At 38.5% G+C, this 25,636-nt stretch overlaps 2 protein-coding genes across 13 annotated transcripts in view; one reads left to right on the forward strand and one right to left on the reverse strand.

Annotated features, from left to right (window-relative positions):
* The first annotated feature begins 1,605 nt into the window (after positions 1 to 1,605).
* Positions 1,606 to 12,930, forward strand: TM4SF20 (transmembrane 4 L six family member 20). Its single transcript, XM_065930448.1, has 4 exons — positions 1,606 to 2,379; positions 8,734 to 8,799; positions 10,766 to 10,917; positions 12,639 to 12,930. Exons 1-4 carry the CDS (start codon positions 2,197 to 2,199, stop codon positions 12,928 to 12,930), a joined length of 693 nt encoding a protein of 230 aa, XP_065786520.1. The 5' UTR covers positions 1,606 to 2,196.
* Positions 12,931 to 17,180: 4,250 nt separating this feature from the next.
* MFF (mitochondrial fission factor) overlaps positions 17,181 to 25,636 on the reverse strand; it is a 28,257-nt gene continuing 19,801 nt past the window's right edge. For 5 of the 12 annotated variants that reach the window (XM_065930432.1, XM_065930437.1, XM_065930433.1 and 2 more), the window contains 4 exons: positions 23,432 to 23,464; positions 21,871 to 21,930; positions 18,892 to 18,976; positions 17,181 to 18,041 (listed from right to left, as the gene is read on the reverse strand). In XM_065930432.1, the coding sequence (XP_065786504.1) occupies positions 17,910 to 18,041; positions 18,892 to 18,976; positions 21,871 to 21,930; positions 23,432 to 23,464 (310 nt within the window). In that variant the 3' untranslated portion in view covers positions 17,181 to 17,909. The remainder of the gene's footprint in view (positions 18,042 to 18,891; positions 18,977 to 21,870; positions 21,931 to 23,431; positions 23,465 to 25,636) is intronic. The other 7 variants (XM_065930434.1, XM_065930435.1, XM_065930440.1 and 4 more) reach the window with 2 other exon arrangements.

A 25,636-nucleotide genomic window follows, 5' to 3' on the forward strand; every position in this document is an offset into this window, starting at 1 on the left:
TGTCCTGTGAGCTGTCTTATAGATACTGAAACCCTAGGGGGAGAAGTTAACCATATGATGACCAGACTGTAGCCATGACATACACTGCCACAATTCTGACAATTAGTCTCAAGGAAACGAGAACAAACCAACCCTGGAATGGAAGATTAACTGTATTTAAAGCAATCAAGATGATGCTGGTCAGATCACCGATGACCAATTTCAAGATGACAGTCAGAGCTGACTGTGCTGTTTTTGCATGTAGCCCCCCTCTCTTGGCCTATAAGAGCTCTTGCACCATGATTATCAGTGGTGGGGGGCAACAGGGGAGTCAGCCTTTGGACTGGAGTCTGTCCGCCCCTCAGTTGCTGGCATCTGAAATAAAGCAAACTTTCCTTTCCCCCTAGTTTGCCTCTTTATTGGCTTTTGAGCAGCAAGCAGCCAGACCCTACTTTCGATAACAATATGGAAGACAGCAGGACTTCCCAGATGGTGCTAGTGGTTAAGAACTCATCTGCCAATGCAGGAGATGTATGAGATTCGGGTTCGATCCTTGAGTCCAAAAGATCCCCTGGAGAAGGAAATGGCAATCCATTCCAGTGTTCTTGCCTGGAGAATGCCATGGACAGAGGAGCCTGGCAGGCTATGGTCAACAGGGTCACGCAGGGTCAGACATGACTGAAGCGACTCAGCATGCACTGGACGATAGCAAGGAGGTGGAGGCCCTCTTTCAGCCACTTCCATCTGTGGCTCTGAAGGAAGATGGGTGGGGGGGGGGGAGGCGACAAGCAGAAGCCAAGTTCAGTGTTCCGGGGTCTTGTTACCACCCTTGTGTGTGTGGAGGGGCAGGGTCAGCAGCAATGGCCGTGGCTCCCTGGACTGTGACTATCATGGTGCGTGCTTGAGTCTGACCCTTGCAGAGGTGGTTTCTCAATTTCCCCGCCTTTCTGAGGACTGCAGAGGCAGAAGCTCCCCTGCAGCCACGTCTTGGGAGGCATTCCTGGAGGCCATGCTGGAGCCTGCCCCTCCAGACCTCCCGGCAGTTTTATACACACAATTCCCCAGTTATACTTCCTCCAGCTTAATATAGCCAGAAGGGTTTGGGTTTTCTGCAACTGACTCTGATACACAAAATACTATTCTGATCATCTTTTTGTGTCAGATTCTAGCCATCTTCCAAAGCCTAGAGTAATCCTGATTCTTTGCCCATCTTGATAGAATCCTTCCTTTTTTTCTGAACTTCTTTTGCTGTTTTAGTACGGCATGTGACAAGTTATCTGTATACTTTTCTATCCTTGGTGTTAGTAACTTCCAGCTTTTGTTTGAAAAAAAGAAAAGAAAAAAGAAAGAAACCCACTTAAAGTATTAACAAGGAGAAAATTCATTATAAGAATAGATAGCCAATGGGAATTAGATGTATGTCTCAGGAAACTCATCTGCATCAACCTAGAGGGGTTGGGTAGGGAGGAAGATGGGAGGGAGGCTCAAAAGGGAGGGGATATGTGTATACCTGTGGCTGGTAAATGTGGAAGTTTGACAGAAAACAACAAAATTCTGTAAAGCAATGATCCTTCAATTAAAAAATAAATTAAAAAAAAAAAGAAAATAGAGGCATCTCAGGAAACGAAGAGAGGACCCAGAGTCAGTCTTCATAGGGTAGAGATTAAGAAGTAGAAAGCCTGTTTTGTGTGTATGAGCATACAGCCTGAAACTGAACCCTAACATTTCGACTAATTAAGAATGTTTGCAGTGGAGAAAATATTTTTTTTTCTCCCAATCTAATATATATTCTTTTTTTTGTTGAACAACTTCAAAATAAGGAACTTTCATAGTTGATATTAATATCACTACAAAAAAATAGGTTATATTAATTGGATATTCTTATTTTTATTTATTATATGGCATGAGTAAAACAAAATGCATTAGAAGAGTATATTTTACACTTTTTTAAAGATTTTTTTTTGCCTATTTTCATGCATAAATTTATCTAGTAGCACGCACAGATTTTTTCCACCTATCTTCCTCCACCCCATCATAATATAAAATCATCCTTACTTCCTGTAATACTCATAATAATGTCCTGCCCTATTGGACTCTGACCTGCTTTCTGTAATTTTTTTAATAGGTGCTGAGCTTTAACTAGAAGGCACAGGACAAAAGGCAAAACAGTGCCAGACAAACAGCCACCCAGACAGGACTCCTAAACCAGGGGTGACCATGACCTGCTGTGAAGGATGGACAGCCTGCAATGGATTCAGCCTGCTGGTTCTACTTCTGTTCGGAGTAATTCTCAATGCAATACCTCTAATTGTCAACTATGTGGATGAAGGCCAATTTTTTGAAAACCCCATCTCCTGCTTTGAATGGTGGTTCCCTGGAATTATTGGAGCAGGTGTGATGGTGAGTGAAATTTATTTGACTCAATCTGGGGAAGGCCTGCTTATTATATTGAAGATGATCTAAAGACAACCTTTCAGCCTTGCAGTGAGCTATGTCTTGGCTTAGGATATACTGTGGGGGAATGGGTATGGTATTAACTTGTATGGGCATCAGTGAAGAATGGCAATTTAAATGAACCGTGGTATAGGCTAGGGAGCTTGGGCCAAAAAATAATAATACATTGATAAAAGTTGGTTGGGTTATTATGTATCATACTGTTATCAAACACAGGTCTGGCAGCTCACTGCTCAAAAGCCATGAGAGTTCAGGCTGGTGGCAAGGAAATTTTGTTTATTTTGGATGCCAGCAATTGTGTGTGGGGGGGAGGTAGGGGGAATGCCTGTCCAAAATCGAACTCCCCCAAACTAACAATCAGTGGGCAGGAGCTTTTATAGACAAAGGGAGGGGGCTACATGCAACAGTACAGTCAGCTCTGACAGTCATCTTGAAATCGGTCACCAGTGGTCTGGCCAGAGTCATCTCGATTGTTTTAGGTACAGTTAGTCTTCAGTTTCAGTTCGTTCCAATCTTCTTAAGGCCGGTTCTCAGAATTGTGGCCGCTTATGTCATGGCTACATTCTGGTTGCCACGTAGTTAACTTTTTCTACCTGGCAGGGATTTCAGTATCTATAAGACAGCTCACAGAATATGGCTCAGAATACTACCTACAGCACTCGAGAAGGAATTAAAATGTCTATGGAATTCTCCAGGCAAGAATACTGGAGTGGGCAGCCATTCTCTTCTCCAGGGGATCTTCCCGACCCAGGGATCAAATCCCGGTCTCCTGCATTGCAGGCAGATTCTTTCCCATCTGAGCCACCAGGGAAGCCTGTTTAATGACTACATTGTTATCATTTGGTCTCCTTTCACTGTTTTGCTTTGTTTCTACATTTTCCCGCTTCTCTGATTAACCTTATTCTTTGGCTAAAGTTTTTCCACAGACAAAAGGCAGGCTGAGGACCTGGGGGGCAAGGATCATAGGAGGCTGCTCCATTTCAATACTTCTTCTCATATAAGTCTGCTTTCCCTAGCTTCAGAGGTAGCAGTAAAGAGTTTTTGAATTTGTTGCCTCAGCTTTTCTTCTGCCAATCCCAGTCTCTAGGTATTCACAGGGAATACAATAGGAGCGGGAAGTGCTCAGTAGGAAGGACATTCCATGCCCAGTGAACCTACTGGATGAAAATTGTGAGGCATGAATATGACACTGCCTGCACCTAGGGGAGTTGACCTAAGAGGTTTGGGACTTGAAACCCTGGCTGTCTCTAACCTCAGGGACTTTTTTGACTCAGATCTTACTTACAACCTAAACATCATGGTGTTTGTTTAAAGTGTGATAATTATTAATAGGTCTATCTTTGTTGAAGTCTGTAGCCAAGCAGTGTAAGGTAGAAATGCCCAACGTACCTGGTCATAAATCACCCCAGGCACTTGTAATACATGCAGATTTATATGCCTTTTCCTGGGAATTCTGATGTAGGTGGGTTAGGTGTGACCCATGGTGTGGCAACAAATCTTGTTTTCAGACCTGGCAGAATATCTCAGTTCTGGTTGTGTCCCCAGTATGTTACTACTAGCAAATCATTTATCTTGTGATTTTGCTTCCATATCAGTAAAAGTGGGAATGTAATTAAAGTTGGAAAATTCAGCATTCAAGAGGCTTGGTTTTGTTATACCATTGAGGACCTACTTAAGGGTGGTCTCATGAATGCTAGAGAAAGGCACCCTTGTTTGGATGTGCCTTTGTGTTATAATGATGATCAGTTACTCTTCTTAGTCTTATTCCCTGACTTACAAGAAAACGGTCTTTGTTGTTGTTGCTGTTCAGTTGCTCAGTCATGTCCGACTCTTTGTGACCCCACGGACTGCAGCACGCCAGGCTTCCCTGTCCTTCACCATCTCCCGGACTTTGCTTAAACTCATGTGCGTTGAGTTGGTGATGTCATCCAGCCATCTCGTCCTCTGTTGTCCTCTCCTCCTTCTGCCTTCAGTCTTTCCCAGTATCAGGGTCTTTTCTAATGAGTTGGCTCTTCACAGGTGGCCAAAGTATTGGAACTTCAGCTTCAGCATCAGTCTTTCCAATGAATATTCAGGGTTGATTTCCTTTAGGATTGACTGGTTTGATCTCCTTGCTGTTGGGTCATTATATATGAAACAGAGAAAGAGAGGCCACTGACTTCATACATTACACTATCTTATTTAAACTCTATAAAAATCTGGTTGAGTAGCTATTAACATTTGTATTTTAACAGACCAAGAGAAGGTTGAGAATGTTAACAAGGTAGCACAGTAGGTGTGAAACCCAATTCCAGATTTATCAGATTCCAAGCCTCTGTTTCCCATCAGTATTAGCACCATAATCCTCATCATCGATTTCAGGCTGACAAAGGGAAAGACAAAATCTACAGCTTAACCCATAAACTCAAGTAACCAGGAACCCAAAGCATAGAAAGATTACATAAGTATGAAACTGTTTCAGAGAATCTGGACTTTATTTCCAGATAGTTTCCTTTATCACCCTCAATAAATACTAACAATGTATTGCTATCACACCAGGTTCTTGCTATTACTCAGTATCATGCATCTTCACAGCATCAACCACTCTCTGAAGCATTCAATAGACATTTTATTGACAGAGATTCAAACTCTAGAATAGGCTCACAAGCAAATAGGTGGATGATAGAAGGGTTATTTTCTTGATCCTCGGCCATGTATAGAATATGGAAGAATATCTTTTTCAAAGGGAATTGTGTCCTTTACATCAATCTAAATACTGACTTAGTTCAAAATATTGAACTCTCAATATACTTGTATATACACAGAAAAGTTAATGAAGAAGAAATCACTCCCTTAATAAGTACTTTCATCATAGTTCTTGAAATCCAGTTCTAATCTGTAGCATTTTAAATTAGTTTCAAAAACAGGGAATTTTGCAGGAAATCGTTAATAATAAAAACTATGGAATTCATCATTGATCAGTTCATAAAATACAGTTATTTTACGGCTTTATGATTTACCCAAAACAGAAACGAATCTTTTCATCTTTGAAACCATGACTAAGAGTATTCAAATATTAAGTTACTATCTTCATGTATTATCTACTAAATGGAAAATCAATACACATTCTTTTCCCAAGTACCAAAAAAACAACTTGAAATGTTTCCTTGAAATATTTCCTCTAAAAAATAAAGACTGTTTTATTTTACAGGTCAATTATAAACCAAATCTTAATCATGATTATTTATTGAGTTCACTTACTGTGTAATAATTAATCAATTATTAAAGTCTTAGAGTAGAAATTGTTGAACGTTAAACAAATTAGAAAATACTGTTTAATAAGAATTTTCAAAATACAATTTTTATATTTATAATGAACCACGGTTTTATGTGTTACTTTCATATTCAAGTACTTTGACGAATCCCAGAAATCTGCATTCTAACAGAGTTGTAGTGGTCTAAAGCTATTCTGGACTTCTTATGAAATCATATGCCTTATTTCTAAAATTGGATGAAAGTATGGGCTTCTGTAATGAAAAGTGAACAATGCTAATTTTCTTTATAAAAACAAAAGACTATCAAGAAAAATAGGCTCACAAAAACTCTGATACATTCTAATGTGCTTAAGAGTTGAAGAGAAAGAGTATTCTCCAGATTACTTATTTTTGTAGAAGACAAACTGGAAGATTTATAATTCAGTCACACACACACACACACACACACTTTTACATTTTAATGTAAATCCTATAAAGAATCCCTCTAATCTCCAAAATTCTGAATGGGCAAAATGGTTGAAATACAATGAGTTATCAAGTTACCAGTAATAATGTAACAAAGATGTGTCAATATGCCAGAAGTCAACCAGGTGAGGATTCATATATGAAAAGCTATTATTTATTTATTTTTTTGAAAAGCTATTATTTATAAAACCCCTTTGTAAGAGAAGGGAACTATGAATGTATCTCTTTCAGCATCTCTGAAATTAATCTTCAAGAAATTTAGCAGAGTTTAATTTATATCAATAAGGAACCTGGAATGACTTATCCATTTAAATTATATTGTAATGGATGCTCCAACTTTCTTTTAACGGATTAATTAATTTTCTAAATTGGGGTTAACTTTTATTTTTCCCTGCAAAAAAGCCAGCTAGTGAATATTTTAAGTTCTGGGAGCCAGTCAGTCTCCCTCACAACTATTCACCCCTCCTGCTTGTGCACCAAACCAGCATGAAAAATTAAGTGAATGGGCATGTCTGTGTTTTCATAAAACTTTACAAAAAAGCAGCTGATGGGCCATAGTTTGCCAGTTCCTGCTCTAAACAATTTGTTCCTTAAGCTCAGAAGGCAGTATCACTTACAGGTAGAATGTAAGATGTTTAGCCCGTGAACACTGACACCTATTTGGGTGCATAAATTTCTTTCCTCTTTGCTTCTGGGCTCTCAGCAATTGAGGGTCTAGGCTACCATACATACACGTGCCCTCTGAATCATAAGGGTGCTGGTGTTCAAGGCAGTCTGTAAGCAAAGCTTGATAAAAATACAAAGTGTTTTCGGAGTCAGTTCATGGTCAGAGAAGGGTGAAGTTTGTCAGGAAAGCTGCCTTGTAAGACTGTTCTCCTGGAGAAGGAAATGGCAACCCACTCCAGTATTCTTGCCTGGAAAATCCCATGGACAGAGGAGCCTGGTAGATTCCCAGTCCATGGGGTCCCAAGAGCTGGACACAATTTAGTGACTAAACCAAGGTATTCAATCTTAGATCTGCTCTGAAAGGATAAAGGTAGACATTGTATTGGAAAGATAGATTGGGGGGAAGGAGCAATTAGGAGAACATTGAGATGACTGAGGGAGGTGACGGTGGTGGTAGGGATGAGAATGAATAAGCTCTGTGAAGGAAAAGAGAATTGTTACGAATTGGCCAGTGTGGTTGGAATGGTGGTAAAGAGTCTGGGCTCTGGAACCTTAGTGGCCAGCTTTGACCCCCCTCTTCCTCATCTCTTCCACTTTCTCAGGCAAGTTACTCAAGCTTTCTGGACTTCAGTTTTCCACCCCAGTGAAATGGGGATAACTAGCACCTAACTCATAGGATTTTTATGAGGTTGTGAATAAACTAAAACACATGCTGTTATAACTAACAAAATGTTAGAAAGAAAAGAGTGGGAGGACAGAGAACTACCCAAGGGCAGCTGTGCTGAGATGGCAAAAAAAAAAAAAAAAAGAAAAAGAAAACACACACACACAAAAACAAAAAAGCAATTTTAGCCTGTGGCTAAAGTTTTAGCAATTTTTTTAGCCTGTGGCTAAAATTTCTTAAGTGGAAGGAAGTAATCGACATTCCTCCCTTCAACGATATAAAACTTCTTCCAGGAAGAATTTCTAGTCATACCTGCTGACTGCATGAGCACCTGCTCAGTCGCTTTAGTCGTGTCTGACTCTTTGCAACCCCATGGACTGCAGCCCACCAAGGCTCCTCTGTTCATGGGATTCTCCAGGCAAGAATACTGGAGTGGGTTGCCATGCCCTCCTCCAGGGGACCTTCCTGACCCAGGGATCCAACCCGCATCTCCTATGTCTCCTGCCCCAGCTGCTGACTAGTTATTTGTAAACATTTGAACTTAAACTCCTGAGAATGTGACATCATTCCTTACAGCTTTCACCAGCAGTATGTGTTCCTTTGATATTGAATGTAATACAAGATTTCTGAACATCAATGTGAAGTGAAACTGTTTCATGCCATGGACACAGGAGTAGAAAGGAGAATGTGGAGCTAAAAATAATCCTCAAATCACAAGTTTGGGGAATGAGGGAGCTGGTAGTGACCCTGGGAGTGGGAGAAGGGTGATGATAGAATTCTTAATTCCCAACTGCCAGGCAGACAAAACCATCAATTTCCTTTCTGAACACTTGCTGGATTAACTCACACCATTTTAGGGAAATTGGGTAAGTGCTTGCAGATTATAGTTTAAAAAAAAAAGTGAATTTTGGATGATGCAACCAACTCTTTCAGAAACATTCCTGTCAACATAATTAATAAATAACTCACTGTATTTAAAATCCAAGTCTCTCTCATGATGACTCAGAGTAGTGTTAAAATGTAGACGGGAAAGTCTGAAACTGCTATCCTGAAATCTCCTATCCTTTGCCCTCTCTTGTAATCTTTATGGTCCAGACAGGGATCACAAGATAAAGGACATAGCTACACTTCCTTCTTGTTCTCTGAAGCCTTGGCTTCCCACAACTGCTGGTAAGCAGAAGGTGAAGATTACTGCTTTATCGTCTGCTGAGAAGTAATCATATTCATCGTTCCTGTTGATGTAATTTCCAGGCTATTCCAGCAACAACAATGTCCTTGGCAGCGAGGAAAAGAGCGTGCTGCAACAACAAAACCGGGGTGAGCACAGTGCGGCTGGTCTGGGAGCAGAAGGGCAGAAGCAGTACCTGGCATCTCAGCAAAGTCGCCGAGGCGTCAGCATCAACTGCATCAACTGTGTGACTCCAGTGGTGGGACTGGTCCTAGACACGTGCTATTTAGGAGGATTTAGACAATAATACTGAGACTGAAGTTGGTCTTTCTGCTTTCCCGTAAAACTTTATTTTTGGAGCCAACTTTCGGACCTTTCCTCAATCTTCAATTTCAGTCTAAAGGTTTTCAAAGAAAGGAGATTTATAAGTCACTCTAAGAGCTGTAATCAGTTTCATAATACTCAAGTACTTGTTATTTTTGAGATATGTATAAAGTACTTAGGGAAAAGTACTCTCAGTTTTCTTATGCACGTGAAAGACAGGTTTACTAGGAAGAGAATGTTAATTGTCCTTATGCAGTTAAGTTAAAAGAGAACACTCCCCCCCCCAAAAAAGAGAACATCCCATTTTTTTTCCCCAAACATTTTGGTATGTATAAGGTTGTTTAAGGTTGTAACTAAGTCAAAAGTAAAGGAGGACTTCTCTAGTGGTCCAGTGGTTAAGACTCTCACACCTCCAATGCAGGGGTCTCAGGTTCGATCCCTGGCCTGGTCAGGGAACTAAGAACCCACATGCCATTTGGTGCAGCAAAAAAAAAGAAAGTTTGAAAAGTAAAGAAAATTAATATTTACTAACCTTCTCTCACTGTGTGTGTGTTAGTCCCTCAGTCTTGTATGACTCTTTGCAACCCCGTGGACTACAGTCTGCCAGGCTCCTCTGTCCAAGGGATTCTCCAGGCAAGAATACTGGAATGGGTTGCCATTTCCTTCTCCAGTCTTTCACTGTACTCAGAACATTTTCAAGCACGTTATCTCATTTTTCTGAAAATCCATGTTTTATGATTTCTGTTTTATTGACTGAGAAATTAATCCTCAGAGGAAGCAAATAACTGCCAGTGTTACACCATTAGCAGGTAGATTTGTATCCACACCGCCACCATCAGATTCCAAAATTCCCACTCTTTATGCCATGAACATGGTTACACAGTAACTCAGGACTCCTCTCACAATTCTTTCAGGAAGCAAGCAGATCAATAAACCAGAAATCACAGTAAATATTCCTGGCTGTCTAAGGTTTTAAAGCAATGATTCTCAGCTTGATGGGAACATTAGAACCACCTGGGGAAAATGTTAAAAATACCCACGGCTTATGGCCCTCCCTAAGATCCTGTATCAATATTTTTCAAAAGCACTTTAAGTGATTCTAATATGCTTCCAGGGGTAAGAGCCACTGTTTAAAACTGTACATATTGATAACTATAAATTAGAAAATTAATTTAAAAAAAACCCTTTTCTGACATTTGGTATTTATCTAGCATTATAGTTACTTTGCTAGTTATTTATAGTCTCTCTCTGGTCCTGACACATTGTAGTGGTCCATTGAAATGGACAAGGTTCAGGTAGAGCATAAAAGTTCAGCTTTTTCAGAAACAATGGCAATGATCATTTATTGATTTTTAGTTGTGGCTGCAATGGGTCTTTGCTGCTGTGTGTGGGCTTTCCCTAGCTAGAGCATGTGCACTTCTCTTTTGCAGAGTGTGGGCTCTAGGCATGCGGGGTCAGTAGTGGGGCACAGGCTTATTAGCCCCGTGGCACGTGGGATCTTCCCAGACCAGAGATCAAACCTGTGTCCCCTATATTGGCAGGCAAATTCCTAAGCACGGGACCACAGGAAGTCCAAGACCAGTGATCTTTTGAAGTCTAGTTGAATGGCAGGGACCTTGCCCTCTGCTTTCTTGCACAAGTCCCACCTAATCACACCTAGATCCTAAGAATGAGGTCTGTAAGGGAGCTGGACAATGGCAGTGGTGGATGATAAAGACCACATATGCTGCTGAAACTTGCGACAGACTACGCTCATGTAATGTGTGCAAACGCGCCTACTTTATTTTTCAGATGTTTCTTTCATCACTTCTGAATGCCATCACAGTCATTGGAGCTGCATACTGCCTGCTGGTGTCCGTCCAGGCTCTCGCGGAGGGCCCTCTCATTTGCAACTCTCAAAGCAACGCAACTTCCAGTTGTGAATTTTCATTTAAAAACTTAACGTGAGTAACCGTTTGCTTCCTTACACAGCTGCAGCTAATTAGGTTAGAAGAATGTGGTGCTGACCCGGTGCCATGTTTTCTCTCACGGGACAGTCTTACAGATTTAGTACAGTAACCCCAGTTGGCCCAATCTCAGAGAAATGAAGGAATCACTGCATTCAGAATGCTTTGGGTATGGTTTTGGCTAAAAGGAGTACTCTTGGATGGATTATCCTTGTCTTCCAAAAATCTATGGCAGCATATGTGCATGGATATAAAAAGTTTCTGAAAATGTGCACCAGAAACTTCCATCCTCAAAGAATGGTAATGGAGGATGCCCTCGGAGAGCGAAGGGAGCACTAACTCTGATCAAAGCAAACTTGTAGCGCAATGAGTGAAAGTGTTAGTCACTCAGTCATGTCTGACTCTATGACACTCCATGGACTGTAGCCCGCCAGGCTCCTCTGTCCATGGAGTTTTCTAGGCAAGAATACCAGAATGGGTTGCGATTCCCAACTCCAGGGGATCTTCCCAACCCAGGGATCGAACCCAGGTCTCCTGCATTACAGGTAGATTCTTTACTGTCTGAGCCATGAGGGAAGCCCCATTATACTTGTAAAACCTAAGCATATATTACTTTGAAAATCTGAACGAAAACACAGTTAAGTAAATAAAATCTAGAGGCTTACCACTAAGCCCTAAAAAAGAAACAGCAGCAGCCAGTGGAATCATGCAAACATAATATAAATACACTATAGGCATGGGGCTGAATCAAAAGTTTAAGTCACGGAGTAGCACGTAATGCTGAAGAGTTACATGGTAATGGTTCATTTCAGTCTTCTAAAATGGTTCTGTGCCTTAATCTAGGCACAACTGGTAAAACTGAAAGAAAATAACAATCTCATTCATTAATTATATATTGTTCAGTATGGAAAACAACTAGCATTCACTTTCGTGGTTATAGGAAGAAAATCGCTCCCCTTTTTCCCTATCTTGGTTAAAAAAGAAAAATCTCTCAAAATTTGCATACCACAGTTGTGAATCAAAATCCAAAGAAACTCCCTTCACTAATAGAGTTGAAATAGGAAATCAGAAGGCTTCCATCTGGGTGACTCAGTGGTAAAAAATCTGCCTGCCAATGCAGGAGACTCGGGTTGGGCTCCTGGTCTGGGAAGATCCCCCAGAGAAGGAATCGGCAACCCACCACTTTCACTTTTCTTATTTATGGCTATGCTGCTGCTTGGGCTTTTCTCTAGTTGCGGCAAGTGGGGGTTATTGTTGCGGAACACGGGCACTAGGGCTCACAGGCTTCAGGAGTTGCGACTGCCGGGCTCTAGAGCACAGGCTCAGTAGCTGTGCCTGAGTTGCGGGCTCCGTTGCCCTGCAGCATGTGGGATCTTCCTGGACCAGGAACCGAATCTGTGTCCCCTGCACTGGCAGGCAGATTCTTTACCACTGCGCCACCAGGGAAGCCCTAGAAGTGCTTGTTGAGGAGATACATAATGAATCAACCTTTTATAGCTGTTAAACATACAGGGGTACATCCTCTGGAACCCTGATCCTAGCGACAGTTTCTGGGCATAATATCTTCTTTTTTGGGGAGGGGCAGGGCACAATATTTTAAAAGCAGTGTCTGTTTTACTGGACATGTCCTTTTCTGGAGGCCACGCTGCATTCTCGAGATGGTCAGTAGTATTTCTGAGTATTTTTTTTTTTAATCATTTCTTTCCTTTTTTTTTCAGTGCCAATTACCACGAATCCTTTGATCTGCAGTGGTTCTTCGAAGACTCTTGTGTGCCTCCTACGGATTCCAACAATCCTTCCATCACCAACACAACAGTCAGTAACTGGAGAGTACACAACTTGCACTTCAATTCTATAGAAAACAAACACAGGATTATCCATTTCTCAGTATTTTTAGGCCTGCTGCTCGTGGGCATTCTCGAGATGCTGTTTGGACTCAGTCAGATCATCATTGGCTTCCTTGGCTGTCTGTGTGGAGGAGTCTCGAAGCGAAGAAGCCAAATCGTGTAGTTTAATAACAATAAAATGGAAATACTAGTTTAAATCATTTGAGAACCTTTAAAAGACATGCTTTTAGAAGTTCAATAATAGAACATTAACTAGAAAGCTGTGGATGAGTCAGTTTAGCCCAAAGGTTGTTTTTATTTTATTTTTTTTTCAAAGGTTGTTTTTAAAGTCAACCTTGATATAATTAAAAAACAAATCACATTTAAGCATGCTGGTAAATGCAAATTCTCATATGGAAAGAAAAATATCAGTCACTGACTTTGGAGAAAAGTGGGGAGAAGCTTTCTGGTTATTTTGTGTCTTTCTATACTTGTGTATTATTTGGATTTTCTAACTATATTCTCATATGTGGAGAAAGGGAGGGAGAGTAAGCAGGACAGAAGTTATAATAGAAGTCAAAGTATGGGATTTTTCTCTTTTTTTTTTTGTATTTCTTTATAATTAAAAATAAATATATACAATTGACACTTGAACAACTGGGGTTTCGACTGTGCAGGTCCCCTTGTGAAGCAGATTTTCCCCAACAGTAAATACCAGAGTACCACATGATTTTCAGTGCTGTTGGCTGAATCTGTGGGTACAAGAGCCCTGGATACAGTCGAACAAAGGATATGGAAAAAACAGGCATATTATATGGAGGACCAGCAACATTTTCTTGCCTGGAAAATCCCATGGTCAGAGGAGCCTGGAAGGCTACAGTTCATGCGGTCGCAAAGAGTCAGAAACGACTGAGCAACTAACACTTCTAACATTTGATTGTGTAGAAAGTTGGTGCCCCTAACCGACCAAGCTGTTCAAGTGTGAAAAGTAATCTGAATATAATCAAGTTTTCAGACCTCATTCAGCTTACAGGAAATCCAAGAAAAGAGGACATATTCAGACAAATTCAAAAGGTGGGATAGCACATAACAGTCAACTGTTCTCAACAAGAAAATGTAGTACAAGAAAGAAAACAAAAAGTTGGATGGGTTGAGGGAACTATTCTAGGTTAAGAGACCAAAGAGAGGTATGATTCAAGCAAATGGACTATGTGGACCTTGTCAGGGGTAACTGGGGGAACATGTACAAGGACTGGTTTAGGTATTATTAAGGACTTATTGTTCGTTTTTTATGACTGATGACGGTTTTATGGTTATGCAGGAAAATGTCTTTATTTTTCAGAAATGCATATTTATGTGTTTGGGGAAAACATCATGTTTTTAAGACATTTCAGCTAAAAAATGAAGATTTGGAAAAATGTTAATTATTATATTTAGGTGACAGGTATATGGCAATTCATTACATGATTCAATTTTCTTATGTTTGCATTTTTCATAGTAATTAAAAAACAATCAATACCTGGGGGGAAAATCAAGTCTTTCACAATCTGGCTTATACATATGCCAAGTTCAAAAGACAGGATAACAAAACAGTGTATTGGCCATATTAAAATGTTATAGACAAAATTCAAAATCTACCATTTTCTGAATTATGATCATGCCTGCATTTTTATTTCAATTACTTATATATTATATTCACTGGGCTTAAGATTCTAGAAATAATTTACAATTCCTATGGCTGCCTGCGTCCCCCAATCAGTAACATCAAGAGCTTACAGGCATTTTTTTTCTGAATCAAATTATAAAGATCTTCTCCCTATGCTCCTATAAATACCTACTTACCCTTAAACATCTCCTACTTGAGAAAGCCTTCCTAGAGTGCATGATTTCAACAAAAATCAGCAAGTACCGAAACCACTCTTATCATACCTCATGTCATGTCCCAGTGTAACAAGTTACTTGTTCTGAGAGGCTTTCCCTAACAGCCTAATGAAAAGTGGGCTTCCCATCCTCTCTCCTTCAGCATTCTTTCATTTACAGTACTTATCGAAATGGCAACAGCATTTTAACTTGTGCTTGTTCCTTAAATTTCACTCTCCCCCATAAGACCATAAGCTGCACGGGTACAAGGATGTTTCTTTTATTCACTCTGGTACAGTCAGGACCAAGTACAGTACCTGATACAAAGTAGCAATCCTATGAACACTTTATTGCAGAAATGAATCCGATTTTTAGAACTCAGCTTTTAGCCAAGACTCACTGCATATTAAATGAGGGCCAAACTGCTAAGAGTCATAAAATTAAAACATAAGTAAATGTGACAGCTCTCTGAACTTGACTAAACAAGTCAGTGATGATGTATATAATCCTCATCAGCCTGGAAATGGCTGAGATGACCCCAGTTCTCTACAGGGTCATGAACAGAGACTTGAGCCTCTCATTTCGGAAGGCAAAAGAAAGGATGGTTGGCAGTAGCACAATTGGCTGAAATGGCTGGTAAGTTATTTCTTTGCTGTTTTGGTCTTGTGGGAACTGCTGCCATGGTGTATAGCAGATACACCTAAATGCCCTTAAATGCCTAAGGCTGATGGGCCACTTGCGGTGGGTTGGTTACATGTTATCTCTACCCTGATACCTAAAATTACAAATGTATGTCTGTAAAAACGCCCTCCACCCCCAACCCAACAACATGCACCTATACTTGAAAATGTTAGTCACTCAATGTGTCCAACTCTTTGTGACCCTAAGGATTGGAGCCCGCCAGGCTCCTTTGTCCATGGGATTCTCCAGGCAAGATTACAGGAGAGGGTAGCCATTCCCTTCTCCAGGGGAATCTTCCTGACCCTGGGATTGAAACTGGGTCTTCTGCATTGCAGGCTGATTCTTTATTGTCTGAACCACCAGGGAAGCCCAACATGAACCTAAGTTACTTACAAAGCTCATTGCTTTTTATTTCTCACTTCCACCCCCATGTTCAATCTCGTTTTGGAAATTTTTTTTTTTTTTTTTTTACTGTATCCATCTGAAATAGTCTCTCCCTATTCTTCAGCATTTATCTCAAGTTCCTTCTCCTTCATAAAATATTTTTATAATCCTCTAATTCATTAATGAGCCTTATTTCCCTCCTCCTCCATCAATCTATCAATTTCTTAACCGTGGGGCTTGTGGTGGTGTATCTGCTGAAACTGCTTACTGCTGAGGTCAGTGCTGTGCTCACAGGACTGTCTGTTTATTGGGAGAATAAACTGTAAGTAAAAGAACAGTTACAGTAATTACATTTTCCAAACCTGAGGCCAGAAAAAGTTCAAATTCAATGACAATTATAATGAAGAAGCTGGATAACAGACATTCATGCAGGAAAAGAAGGAAAGCTCTCTTGCAAATGTATTTTCATAAAATCATCCCCCAAATGTAAATAACCAGCAAATGCTTCAACAAATATTCCCAGAAGTGAAAAAAAATCCAACCTTTAAATAGAGTTCTGAAAGTAGTGGCACTTGCTACACTTGTACTTGCTACTTAGTTGTTAATGGCCCTAGTGAGCCTGGGAGGTTGAACAATGGGTTACTGGCCCTAACTGTATCCTTTTCTCCCACTGTTTGCTGCATCTGAAATCTTTTCTTCATTCTCTGCTTGTTGAAATCACATCTTTATTTACTTTGAGATTCAGTTTGAATATCTAAGATGTATTTCCTGACCACCCTGATTGTTTTTTAAGTCACTTTTGTAGTTTCAATTATTCACAGAAATTACCTTGAGATATACATATAAAGAGAATTGCTATAATGAATGATATCACAAGGATATTATTAATATAAAAGTCAGAAGACTTTCATGGGTAAAAAAAAAAAACTGCCACCAAACTCATGATAAACCCTAAGAATTAAAGAAAAGAATCCCTCCTCCAAGTATTTTTTGAAGGACAGGGAAGAAGCAAGAAAAGAACAGTTGAATACACCTTTATCTAAGGAATTTCCCCTAATTGCCTTTCTCAAAACTTACTGCCTTGGTAGAAAGATACTGAAGATGTATGGCGAATGCTGTACCTAAGTAAAATTCTATCCACTTCTGAACCAAAAAAAAAAAGGAAAAAAACAAATAGTTTGGGAACTAAAGGCTCCAGCACTTCGTTTGCTTAATGCTTTTAATGTCATGAAATTTAGAACATCAGCTAAACACAACGGAAGAAGCAACAGAACTGATGGTGCTTCTATCTGAATCACTTCATAGACAATACATGTTAGAAAAACAGCTGTAAGAAAACCAGTGTCTACCACTACCAGGATGAAGATCTGACTTGCTCCCTGCCATGTCATTAACTGTACTAGTTGCTCCAGAGATGGGAAGACTTAGGTGCATATAAAGAAATATGACATGGAATATAGCACACAGCACAATATGATGAAATAAAATCTTTCAACAGACAAATACAGCTTTGGTTGACGGTTTATTAAATACACTACATTTGTACCTTATTCTGTAGTTTTTTTAAATCATTCACACACGGACTTAGTAAAAATGTACTTTATAGAAAACCATCTGCAAAATAAAAATAAAAATGCACATTTTAACCCACATTTTAGATAAACCGCTTAAAATGTTAGGAATTATTTTATTGGAGGTGATCATGAAACATGGGGTGGCTTGATTTTATTAAATCTGACACCAGACCAGGACTTCAGTAGTGTTAATGTTGACATGTGGATGCAAAAATGCCTATTAACTAAATTGTTTAATCTAACGGGGTTTGAGAAAACACTACAAATAGGACAAAGTGAAGTATTATTTTTCCTTTACAGACATTTCGCTAAACCCATTTTCTATACACTTTCTCACACTCAAGAATTAGTGGTGCAGACTGAAGAGGCAAAAAAAAAAATTCCTTAAAAAAAAAACCCAACTAGATCCTATTTACAAAACATGCAAAGTGTGAATTTTAAGTAGGTGTTATGGCAGAACTGGTTAAAAGTAAATACAGTCAAGTGACAGAATATACCTTTACTTCTGCAAATGTAAGTCCTTCCCCCTCCTTTCTGGGAGAAATACATTTTCAGGGCGTGGACTGTGAAACGGCATACAATGCAAAGACAGAAAACAAAGAAGTTTGCAAATTCTTTATATTTCCAGCTGTTGAGACAATATTTCTGAGAGCTGAGGTTACCTCTAGCGGCGAAACCAGAGCCAGCTATTAAGCAGCCAGAATGCTACAGTAATTGAATACATGACCATTTCTCTTTTAGCCCGTTCTTTGTTCTCCTCTTCCAGAAGCTGTAGACGTCTATTTAGTTTGATTATCTGAGTGAAAAACAACATCGAAAAATGAATAGAAGCTTTAATGCATGATGCAATCAGATTCTTATTAAGTAGCTTATTTTCTCAAAAGAATTATTACAAACATGAGAAGTTTCACTCGGCACCAAAAAAGAAAGTTGTATATAGGGAAAAAAATGTTACCCAAGACAGCTTAAATTCATTAAATTCTCTTAAAAGCTTCTGTCACTCAGCTTCAGTTTTTCCTATTTAGCCCGCTTTAACTGCTTTATGCTTTCTCTGAGTTACTCAGAGGGCTCCGTGTATTTACCTACTGGAGTGGGCCCTGTGACCTGCCACCCAGGCCCTTCAGGACTAAAATGCTGATTCTCTACCTGTCAGGAGGGTCACTGGTCAACAGCACAGTTCCTGGCTGTTGGTCATTACTATGAGCAGCCCTGGGCCAAACAACTGTCTCGCCAAGTTCATGCTCCCTTATAAAGACAGTGTGCACCCAACAACTGGTTTGTGATGGTGTTAAAGGCCCAGGTTCCCTGCTCCAACTCTGAAGGGTTATCCCAGCTTCAGAGCAATATACAGCTGTATAGATTTGCTTAAAATGTTAACACCCTGTGTTACTGGCTAGAATTACATCAATCCATTTTGGTAATACTGTTTTATGCTGATGAAAACCTGTAAACTGTGATTTAATATATCTTTAATCAAAATGGGAAGATCAATTATGGTTTAATAAACAGTTTGATAGAGAAAGTATTTTAATTCATGGATTACAATGGAGAGAAAAATGATAAAATGGATAAAATGTTAGGAACTACCACTTTACATGTAGCATGAATGGAATTTAGGGTCACATGCTGTTTGGTACATTAAATACCTGTCGTCTTAATGAAGCTGCATCTACAACTGTCATGTCTTCTGAAGTTCCTTCAATCATTGCATCTATATTTGAAATGCCATACCTGAGAAATAAAACACGATTTAATATTAGAACAGAACTAAAAATACTTTGCAAGTCACGTAACATATTATGTAACGCTCAGAGGACTGTTATAAAGACTGGTATTTAACAGTACAAATTATTAAAATATTTATCAATCTGAATGGGTATTAATAAAAAGAAGAGCTTAAGGGAACAACTATCCACAATCCTGGGAAAGTGTCTTGAAGGTCAGAGAAAGAGAAGAAACCCAGACTAAGGATGTAAATAAGGAGACACTTTTCAACTCAGAGAGACTGGCAGCGTTAAAAAAGGATACCTGGTTGAAAAGATCTGAGAGCTGTCATTTGCTCAGAAGTCCCTGCTGAGACTCACTGGCAGGGAATACCAAGTAAACAAACTCCAGCTAAAAGCCTAAGACTGGTCTTTTTTTATTTCTCCATCTCTTCTCACTGCCATTTCTACTTCCCCTCTTATTTCCAATTATCTAATCTCTCCTGTATCTCCAGAGAAGCAGTTCTAAAATAACCTGAACACACCTTGCCGCTACATTCAGATCCAGAATTTAAGGACTGTAATTAAGGAGCTGTGTATAACATAATGCTGGAAGGCCACTAAGACAAACTCTTGAGAAAACATTAAAAAGTTGTTCTTTTTCAAATGCAGTTACTTCTAAAGGGGCATTGATTTTTAAATAAATGACAAACAACTACTGAGAAACACACAAATGCTATTATTCCTCTCTGTCCCGACTTTCATTTTTAAAATATATTTTAAGTAAGATACAACTTACACACCTGATAATTCACCTCACACGTGTACAGTCTATTTAATCCTGTATGACTATTTCAATAAAATGGGCTCATTAACTTTGCTGAATGAGCAGATTATAAATAAATCAGATTTAAAAGTTACTCCTATGTAATCTAGAGTTGGCACATACATCATGTTTTTAATACTCTAAGCAAGTCCCCATAACAAAAAGCACATTACCATACAGAGAGGTACGAAGGGGTATGAAGAGAATTATATTTTTATTCAGACATGTTAAAGACAAGTCTATTTAGAAAATCTTTTTGCTATAAATGCTACTGAAAATAATTCAAAACTACTTTAATAAATAATGTGAAACAATTTTAAATTTTATAATCCTGCAGTGCCATCATTCTGAACACCAATTAGAATTATACAGGTTGCGGTTTCAATGACACTTGGTGTGTACTGACTTCAGATAACCTAGAATGATCTCTAAACACTCCTTTTATGGCTAAATTAACTGGCTTTCTCCTAATCTGCCCTTTCCTTTATGGGGAAATAGAGCAAATACACTGGAATATTGAGCGTAACTGCATCAGGTAGAGAAGTAAGCTACCAACTCAGTAGGTGATCTGCCCTTTCCTTCACGGGAATAGAGCAAATATACTGGAGTACTGAGAATAACTGCATCGGGTAGAGACGTAAACTACTAAGTCAGTAGGTGCTAGAACTATGGGTTTATAAACATCTGAATTCCTCTTAACACTAAGCAGAATTATTAGACAGTGGAAAAAAATAAAGGTTGAAGATTCCTCTTCTCTACACTTTATCCTTAAAGTAAAAGTTTTCTATTTCTGTGAGGTCATATATTAGATAAATAATTGGGAGGAAAAAATCAAACAACAGAAGCAACTGCTTCAAAGGTAAACGGACCCAGACTGAATGCAGAGAAATGAACTGTAACTGAAAGAACTCCCCACAACTTACATTCTGAATTAACTATAGTTTTAAATATCTGTAAAGGAAATCTTCATTTGCTAAGAAATCTAAGGGTATGCAAAAGACTCTACCTGTATAATTCAACTTAAAACATGTGTGTTTTAACCAAAACATGTATTTATCAGACCTAAAATCTCTGTAAGAAATTCTAAGTCAGATCATTGGCTTAAAATAACAGAAAAATAAAAGGATCACAAACTTATGAGAAATACACAAGGAAAAACTTGTTAATAATGTAAAAATAAACTAGTCAGTTGAGTGGAATGGGACTCCTAAGGACACATTTTTCAATTTTCCAATCAGAAATTAGTATTAACGGGAAACCTATGTTTCCCTCTTCTACCTAAAAATGAAATGTGCCAGTTCGCTTCCTCTCATCATTGAAATAATGCTGCCAGTTTGAAATCTACTGCTGCAGATTTTGCTTAAAATAAATAAAATTGGCTCTGAAAAAATTACAGTATTGGTATCATTATTGTACCATTTTTTTTTTTCAACAACTTGGGAAATGAGAATTTGGGTACTTGAGAACCTTAAGTATTAGTATGTGCCATTCTATCTGTCCTTGTGCATGACAGGAAGAAATGCCTACTTTAGGCTAAGCATTACTCAAAGTGAGAGGGACAAAGTAAGAGAGAAAAGCTTCATCAACAGATGACAAAAATGTTTAAAAACTAAATTCTCTTTCTAAACATTTAACCTTTCAGGCTGTCAATCCTAATTTCCCCAATTTAAAATGATGCTTTACAGACATGTTTATCTATACAGTGAAAGTGACAAAGTGACATTATAGACAATTAACAACTAAAAAGGAAGTGGTGGACAGAACCTCAGGCAACAATTAACATAATGCACACAAAGCAAGGTTTAAGATTATTTTTTTCTGTGTACTAGCATGATCGTCCATTAAAAGTGTGTTTAAATACACCGTCTCAGACGTTCACACAGAGATGTATTATAACTTTTTCTTTACACTCTCTTGGCCAAATGTCACGAGGGATTAGACTCACTGTTCTCAGAGAAAAGCAGGGGTCCACCTAGAGAAAACTCTAGAGGTTAAAGCTACAATCTAAAGGCATGGCTACTGCATGCATTATGGCCTGCAAAATAACACATTCAACCAACTGTTCACCCTGGTAATTACAAAGTCTCAGAGTTTACCTGACGTTGTCATGATGAGGATTAGAAGTGGCGGCAGCAGACCCACCACGCAACACAGGTCTAAGGCGGGTTTTTGCAGGAGAAGGCACAAGACAGAATCAGGAAACAGAGAGTAATGAAATAAAAGCAAAAATAAGACAAACATGTCAAATAGGGTTATATTGTATGTTTCAATACAATATATTTCAAATAGTTTACGTATCTTTGTCTCGCTGTCATCCATGCTATGACTTTCATGAACTGAGCATTTTACAGTGAGTTAGAAAACAAAGGGAACCTCTTATTTTCGTAACAAACAGCACCAACGTACAAACTAATTTTTTGGTGCTTGTACTTGACATCCTACTAATTCTGTTCAAAATGCGTAAGTCCTCTCTTCGAGTGGGGGGAAAAAACCATCGGCAACTTCAGAAGCGTGTCAGGAACTGGTCAGCAGCGCCTGCGTGGTCGTGGCTGCCCGTCTGGTACCAACAGCCATCTCGAAGCTACAAACCTGAAGTAACTGCCACTTCCCACAATTCCCTGCCTCCCGCCTCAGGAACTCTGCTTCCTGCCTCGGATCCTAATGCAGCCGGGGCTCAGGCAAACCCTCAGTTCCCGAGAGCAGAACTGGAGCCCAGTTCTGGAGCTGAGGGGGTCGGGGACACGTCTTGAGGGCATATTACAGCACACCACAGGAAGTGCACTGAATGTGAGCGCCTGACCCCGAGGGGCAACCAGGACACAGGGGCTGCTGGAAACGAAGACCAGGGCGCGGCGGGAAACTTTGCGGGGACCTTCACTGAGAACACACTTTGATTCTAGTGCACAATTAGCTCTCTGCTGGTAAGAGAGAACCTCTCCAATAAATTTTACTTTTTAAATCAGGAAACAAAGGCTCTATGTGCTCACTGGTCAACTCCCCCAAAAGGAATCAGCAATACTTATAACCAGAGAAAGGAGGGTGGGGTGCAGAAGCCACATTGAGGGTTTGAAGAATTATTTTTCTATTTTGAATGTCTCATTCTCTACAGGCTGATCAGGTTTTACCTGAATTTAAGTATCAACACAATTCTTAGAGGACACACTTAACACCAAATGTTACTACTTTTTTTTCTGTAAGTTGGCACAGCTGTAGAATTTTTGTTACAATATAGACCCCTATTTTATGTCAAATCAATTTATAAGAGAAAATCTTAATGCTTAGGTTGTATGTTTCCTAAAGGCACTACTGGTGCTTAAAGAAATTTACAGAACCTAGAGGGGAAGGGACTTTTGAGTCAGATATTAGACTTCTCCTTTGTTGGCTAAAGAACGGTAAGAAATCATAATGCTTGAGGCAGGTTTTTTAATTCATCCCACCCTACTAATTCATTTATTCTGTGACATTAGGAAAACTTACTTTCTGATCCTACATCACACTAACATCAGAAAGGTTAAAAGTGAAGCCACTGCTGTGTGCTACCTAAAGCTTTTTAAAAAAATTCAAGTATATGCTCAAAAGGATCTGCCATATCCAACATATTCCACCACAGAGATTTCCCTTTTATAATGCAGAGCCAGAAAATAATATGGTCTTTACCTTTCACAACGTATTTCATTTTGTCTTCTCACACTGGCAATTGACACATATAATATAAAAGTAAATTAGATAGGTGTTTGGCAAAGTTAGAAACTTTATTCAAGTACCACTTTCTACTGTAAATATGACTTAATACATTAAAAAATCATTTTAAGTTTGAAAATAAGTAAGATTTAATGTATTAAAACATCTTTTCAGGTTTGAAAATATGTTTTGTAATTAAAGTGGTAAAAGGGAATGAGATTCAAGGCTCTTCCAGTACTAACTTGTATATCAACATTTTTCAGTAAATAAATGGTCTTAGTAGAATGTTTTTTTGGTAAAAAAAAAAAAAGGAAACTGCTACAGTAAGTAAACAGGGTAGATGTACCAGGAATTACATGTATTTTTTAAAAAGATAAATTATAAATAACAGATACTGTCTCAACTGCAACTCTGCATTCCTAGGTCTTTCAAGTAATGTATTTACATGGATACTTGCAAAAAATATAAATTACTTACAAACTGGCTTCTTACTCTATTGAATCAAAGCCAGAAATAATTAAGCCCCTCTTTTTTTTGGGCTGTGCTTGGGCAGCATGTGGGATATTAGTTCCTTGACTAGGGCTTGAACCTCTGTCCCTAGCAGCTCTAGTGAGGAGTGGTCTTAATTACTGGACTGTCAAGGAAGTACAAAACTTAAGCATGCTGAGCATGACTAATCTGAGTACTTAAATAAGTGTTCTTTCAGAGGTACTAAGTTACTTTTTAAAAACACTAATATTTTGTATTGGAGAGTGAGCTACAGAACTCTCAAAGCTGTCAGGAGATGTGAGCATTTCCTAACTAGCATGGACTAAACAGCATTTTTAAATCCAAAGAACACACCTGGTACTTGCTATTTCAGATGTTTTGGTAAATTTTTTTTCTTATACCTCAGTTTTCCAAATGCACAGCACCGACCTATGTAAGTAAGCTTTTCCAATGCATACCTAGAATTTAACTTTGTTTTCACGCTGAACTTGTTTTGGGTCATATAAGTTCTCAAGATGAGAAAATAAAAACAAAATACATAAACCTTTTCAACAGTGACCCTCAGACTATAAACTAAAAATAATTCTTATGCCAAGCAACTGCGAAAATGCCTTATTTTATGATAATAAAACAGGCAGAAAGGTTTTTTTCATTCTTTCTGTCAAACAGTTCTAACTTTACTAACTGTATCTAATACAATGGCTTAAGACCAAAGATAAGACACTGCATTAGCATAACAGCCAGGAATAAAAAAATAGGAAGGAAAAAAAAGATATACAGAGCAAGGAACATAAAAGCACTTCAAACTTTATATGCAATATTATTTAATAGTCATGCAAGTAGAACATTATCCAAATTTCACATTCCTATTTCTTGTATCTGATAAGTCAAGCTAGACAGTTCTCCTAGCAGAAATAAAAACTAATTTGACATCTACAACTCTGATTAAATCTTGTACAACATTTAGATTAGTAAATACAATGGGGGAAAAAACAACCTTTCAAGTTGAAAGCAATCAATAATACTAATGATAATCTATTCTTCCAGGTTCCCAGGTATATATACAGGAGCAAAGAATTATTACTACAACTACTTTATGAATTTTTAAAAAAATCTCACTTAAGTGACTAAGAAAAATACTTCCTTCACAGAAAAGGGAATTTTAAAATTATCAATTTATTTCAATTAAAAAAAATCACTTAAAGCTCAAGATAATTTTTCATAAATAATAGAATACAAAGCAAATTTTACAATTAATAAGATTTCTTATGATACTTTTGAATTTAAGGCAAAACTGTTCCCTTATGGATTAAAAAAAAAATACAACTATTTTTCCATACACTGCATTGAGCTGTGTGTATGCAGGGGGATGCATCTTTGTCATCTATACAGGATTTATAAAATATCTTTCCCATTCAGATATTTTCACTGTAATAGCATTTGATATAATAAATTTGACCTAATAAACTAGCCTCTTGTAAGGACCTATTATAATTAAAAAGTTAAAGAGAATACCTAGTAAAGAATAAATCTATGTTAAGGAGGGAGAAGAAAACAGGCATTTGGAAATACTAGTCAAGTGCCAGGTACTTTATATTAAATATCTTTTTAAGTATCTCTCATGACACTAAACAAAAAATTTGAGGCCATCTTTATATCTTAAAATAAAGACAGGGGAGGAAAGAAGAGTCC

This window comes from Muntiacus reevesi, chromosome 3 (genome assembly GCF_963930625.1).
Source record: "Muntiacus reevesi chromosome 3, mMunRee1.1, whole genome shotgun sequence".
Taxonomy (NCBI): Eukaryota; Metazoa; Chordata; class Mammalia; order Artiodactyla; family Cervidae; genus Muntiacus; species Muntiacus reevesi.